Genomic DNA, 5,197 nt, shown 5'->3' on the forward strand with positions numbered 1-5,197 from the left:
ACCAGAACCCTCTGGATATCCCCCGGGAACATGTCCACAACACCAGCACCCACTTGACCTTCAACAAATTCTGGCGCCGTTATGGGAAGTTCTCCCGGCACCTCATGAAGATCAAGCTGAAGAAGTACACTAAGTTCCTCTTTGTACGAGATCCTTTTGTTCGCCTCATCTCTGCCTTTCGCAGCAAATTTGAGTTGGAGAATGAGGAGTTCTACCGGCGTTTTGCCATCCCCATGTTAAAGCTGTACTCCAACCATACCAACCTTCCCACCTCCGTAAGTGAGGCCTTCGGGGCAGGCCTCAAAGTCTCCTTTTCTGACTTCATCCAGTACTTACTGGATCCCAGGACAGAGAAGATGGCCCCCTTCAATGAGCACTGGAGGCAGGTTTACCGCCTGTGCCATCCGTGCCAGATAGACTACGATTTTATCGGAAAGCTGGAGACGCTGGATGAGGATGCTGCTTATCTATTGCAGCTCCTCAAAGTGGACAGGCTGCTTCGCTTCCCCCCCAGCTACCGGAACAGGACTGCCAGCAGCTGGGAAGACAATTGGTTTGCCAAAATCCCACTGGCTTGGAGGCAGCAGCTCTACAAGCTTTATGAAGCAGATTTTGTACTCTTTGACTACCCCAAGCCAGAAAACTTGCTTAAAGACTAAAAGTGATTGGGCAGTGGGTGTGGGAGGGAACATCTGAAATACCAAAAATGTTTAAAGCCTCCTCATTTTTGCTCTTAACTCCCTTCCCCATACAGGTTGGTACAATGGAATATATTTTTTCTACCGCTTCCCCTTCCATTTTTGCAATAATGCCAGAGTCCAGGGTATTCCAGCCAGCTGTGCATATGCAAAAAATGCCAGTTTTTTTTGTTATCACTTGTTTTCTGTTTTTTAAAATGTCCCCATGTTTTGCAATGGGTCGCTGCCCTTGGTCACTTTGCCAGCTGTGTCCTTCAGTAGCTTTTTATTAATACTTTTTAAAAATTAATATATTTAAGATATTTAATACAATGCGTGTGGCGTGGCAAAGGAAGGGAAGGAATAAAAAAAAAGTAAAAGAAAAACCCAAGAAATTATGCAGTTGCCTCTGTGTTGTCTCAGGGCTGCTGTTTCAGAGGTCTGAGGTTTGCAGAGCACTCAGATCTCTTTAGGACCTGGGTTTGTCGGTGGTGCCTTCGCCAGCCACGGCTGCTGGTGATCGCTCTGAGCTGGGCTCAAGGCAGATCGGATGGGTCGGTGCCTGATTCTGCCAAACAGCCCGGGAAGAATACCAGTGCTCCGGTGACGAGCGCTGCTCACAGCTGGTGAGCGTGACGCCAGGGTCACAGGAAGGAAATGGCGGTTGGGAGCAGTGATGCCAAGCCCCGTGGGGTGTTTCAGGATGTGCACGTGGCCAACGCAGTACCTCTGCACTGCTTCACTTTTTGGCAAAGTGGTGGTGGGACTTTACTTTCCAAAAAGCTGAGGTTCCTCAGCCCTTGTATACCTTGCTAGTGTGGAGCGTCGTCCATGACATGTCCCATTCCAGGATGGTGCCTGAAGTTCTTGGGGGTTGTGGCCAACCTGGATGGGCAGAGCGTGCTCGTGGATGGATGTGCTGTCCAGAAGTTGGCATCCAGGCTTCACACTGCACACACAGAGCTTAGGCAGAAACACGGGTCACCATATCGCAGCTGGCTGCAGGATGGGGAGGTGGTGTGCTGCTGCGTGGCCCGGCCGCTGCTACATACAGTACAGGTCCCTTGAAGTGTGCTATGTCCTCATTCCTATGCATGCTTTAAGGGGACATGGCAGGGATGCAGATGCTTATCCCTGGAAGAAGATGATGCGAAAGGTTTCTTTCAATCAGCAGGCGTCAAGGTGAACTCAAAGTTCATTTGCTTTCAGAGTGCCAGCTACTGCTCGTGACGCTGCATCCTCATCCGCTGCTTTTCTGTTTATACCAAATGACCGATGCAGATTTAATCATCTGTCTTGCTGGGGCCTGCTGCAGGGGTGATGGTTCCCCACTGTGCTAGGAGCATGTGGGCTGCTTCCCAAAGGAAATTAATGCTTTTAGAGAGACTTTTTGTGTCTCATCAGCAGAATCTGCTTCTCTTTTTCTCTCTGAATTGCTCTGCAAAAACTGTCTGCATAGCAGTTTGGGCAGGCAACTCTCTTAGAGCTGAAATGCTTAATTATTTCCCTGGGCTGTGGATGGTATCAGTGGTTAAGGTCTAGGGTCAGGCCTTGGGAGGCAGCCTTGTGTTTTGGGCAGACTTCTTTATATTGGCCTTTTACTCAGTTTCTCTCCGAGACCATCAGCAGGCATGACTTCCCCTCTCGCTCCTTGCTTCCCCAACCTCTGTACACATACATCTTCATGGCATTGCATGCTCTTCCTAGCAAATATGCTATATCAAGCTTTTTAACCTATAAATGAAAGGTAATTTAGTAGTTGAGCTCGAAACGAATGGTTTGTTTCTCATTGTATTCACACCACTTTCCTGTAATTTCTGCAGAGATATTTGCAGTTTAAATGAGCCTGAAGCCATGATCAGGGTCTTGGTGCTTAACTTTTCATAGCTTGGGGAAAAAGGAAGTGCCTGTTTCTGAGTCATTATTTAAAACTAATAATAGAAAAGTGTTGATCTGTTCAATTTTTTTTTCCAGTTACCAGCTAATTGCTGCAAAACAGAAAGATGTTGAGAATCTCATCTCCTGTAATGAGTAATCCCGGGAGTTTCTTGGTTCCTGCAACATTTACATTTCTTCAGGGTGGGTTCATCTCACTCTTCAAAGATACAGCATGGATGTTTTCATCTCTTGTCTTTACAAAGTGTTTATTTTTTTATCTTTTAATTTAAATTTAATTGATGTTTAGTATGTGTAGAGGTGGGTGGCTGGGACCGTAGCACAATTGCTGTGCAAACTTCCTTCCAGCTGCTTCCCCTGCACCTCTTGATCTGGTCCTGTCTCTTCCTGCCCCTCCAACCAGCACTTGGCCGACGTACCCCTATGACACCGGCTCCCCCCGCAAACTGGCTGCTGCCTTCTCAACTGCAGTTGTCCTGTGATTCATGGCCATGGCTTGTCCCAGACAAGAGCCTGGGAGCATCTTTTCAAGTTCACAAGCTGTCAGTCAGTCATCCGGGGCAGAAGAGGAATGGGTTGCAGAGTGTTACCATCATTTTTGGCAGCAGGATCCTGGTTGTGCAATTGGCAGAGAAGGTGCAAAATGGCTGCAAATCCTGCACAGCAGCTGCTCCATGTGATGGGAGAGCGTATCCTCTCCTTATGGCTGCCTTGTAATTTAACAGCAATAGAACAAAAAGCCCTCCCTTCCCTTGCGGACATTGGGTAGAGAGGGGACTTTGAACGCACTGACTTCTCTCCTCTCTCCCCATCCAAAGCTGGATAAAGGGGGTAAATTCCAGCATTATGTGCTAATACCACCCTATGTCATGCTAAGGTCCAAAACACCCCATAGGCAAAGTTCAGCGAGCTGCCAGCAGGCTGCCTGCATCCCAATGGCTTCATCAGCCTCCATAAGAGCTGCGGTCAGGAGGATGGATGGCATAAGGCCACTGAGGGCTCTGTCTTCTGTACTTTCCCTCTTTCACCCCATCGAGTCCAGCGGGCGTTGACATTTAAGACATTTTAATGTTTGTAGACCGATACCCAAACAACGTGCTGGGTGCTGTTGGCTCTCTCCTCGTTTCCCATTGCCACGCGTCAAAGCGCTTGCCGGGAGGAGCAGTAAAGCTCAGATGGAGAGGGTTCACGTTGCAGTGGATGGCTTCTGGGTTCCAAATAGCTTGTTCCTTGCTGCTCTTTTCTTTTGAAGCCCTCCCTCCCCACCCTTCCACCACTGTGAATGTATTGTTAAGAAGTCAAAGGGGGTCCAGGCTGTGCTGAGCTTTGTGGTAAGACCACTGGGTTGCCAGAACTGGGACGTAGCCTCTGGCTTTGGGAATGTGCATTTTTTGTGGGTTTCTTGCTCTGTTCTTATGATGTAAAAGGGGGAGGAGTGGGGGGGAGAGAAGGACAAAGAGTTCAATCAGCCATGCTTCCTTACCCCCTGGTTTCCTAAAGGAGCTGGAATTTGGTATTTGACAAATAATAGCAGAATGATTGCAAAGGGCAAGCGGTATGCATCTGTGCTGGCCTGAAGTTAGAAGAGGGCTAAAAATCCCAGAGTGTAGATGGTTATGATACTAGTACTGATTTTATAAGGGGTGGAAAAATGCTTTGAAGTGACCTATTTGAGTCTGAATAAACCTGGCTTTGTCATTTCATGCTCAGCCTGCAAAGTTATGTCCTGTTCCCCCCCGGCTTGCTTTTCCCTGGGGTTGACCACTTGGCCAAAGTCAGCACAGAGTCTCTAACCAGGCAGAACCGATGCACAGATGCAAAAATAACCTGGGGACTGACCAAGCTGTTTCCAGCTGGGTAGAACTGCGACCAGCTTTAGTGCTCGCTCAGCGTCGAAGCCGAAGCCTTTACACAACCATTGAACAGATTCGGTCCCTTGCTGTTTGGTGCTGGATTCACTACTACAGTGGGATGCGTGTGACCTGGCCCTGCAGACCCTGCGTGCTCCAGGGAAGGACTGTCAGGCCTTAGAGCTCTTTGCTTTTTGAGCAGCGACGTGGCTTTGCCAGGGTATGGAGTGTCCTTAACACATGGGTACCTTTGCATTTCAGTAGTTTTTGCCTTAACCCTTTAATTCACTTGTGGTTTAGGGGGAAAAAATTGTAGACCCACTACCCACGGACAACAAAAATTTGCCCTGGGATAACATGTGGGATGACGTGTTTTGGCTGTGTGTTTTGTGTCCCTCAAGGTGGCACTGGGGGGATGGAGGGCAGGGGATGAATGGCAGCGTTGAAAGGGTGGTGAAGAAAAGCTAGTTTGTTCCTTCTTACATAAGCTGGACTTCCGTGGCAGCCCGCGGTGAAAGCCGGTGACTTGGCAGGGTGCTGCGTGGCTGTGGTGCAAAACAGTGCCAGGGAGGGTGTGGGGTGTGGTGACTTACAAGCAAGTCATGTTGCTTGAATTTAAGGGCTTGCCCATGTTGGTCTTGCTCGTAAACCCTCTAGTCAAGGGCAGGAGGGGAAAAAAAAAAAAAGCAGAATTTAATAAAGCCATCGATAACCGGCTGTTTGGGGAAGAGATGGGGAGGGTGTGTGGGGCTGGGGCTGGAGCAGGCATAATGC

The 5,197-nt window shown here is 48.7% G+C and overlaps 1 protein-coding gene across 1 annotated transcript in view; it reads left to right on the plus strand.

The window, feature by feature from the left end:
- The window catches only part of CHST12 (carbohydrate (chondroitin 4) sulfotransferase 12), a 1,771-nt gene extending 705 nt beyond the window's left edge, over positions 1-1,066 (plus strand). The window contains exon 2 of the mRNA XM_009320071.1: positions 6-1,066. Within this exon, the coding sequence (XP_009318346.1) occupies positions 6-659 (654 nt within the window). The 3' untranslated portion in view covers positions 660-1,066. The remainder of the gene's footprint in view (positions 1-5) is intronic.
- The last annotated feature ends 4,131 nt before the right edge of the window (positions 1,067-5,197 follow it).

This window comes from Pygoscelis adeliae, unplaced genomic scaffold (assembly GCF_000699105.1).
Source record: "Pygoscelis adeliae isolate BGI_AS28 unplaced genomic scaffold, ASM69910v1 Scaffold242, whole genome shotgun sequence".
In the NCBI taxonomy this organism is placed as follows: Eukaryota; Metazoa; Chordata; class Aves; order Sphenisciformes; family Spheniscidae; genus Pygoscelis; species Pygoscelis adeliae.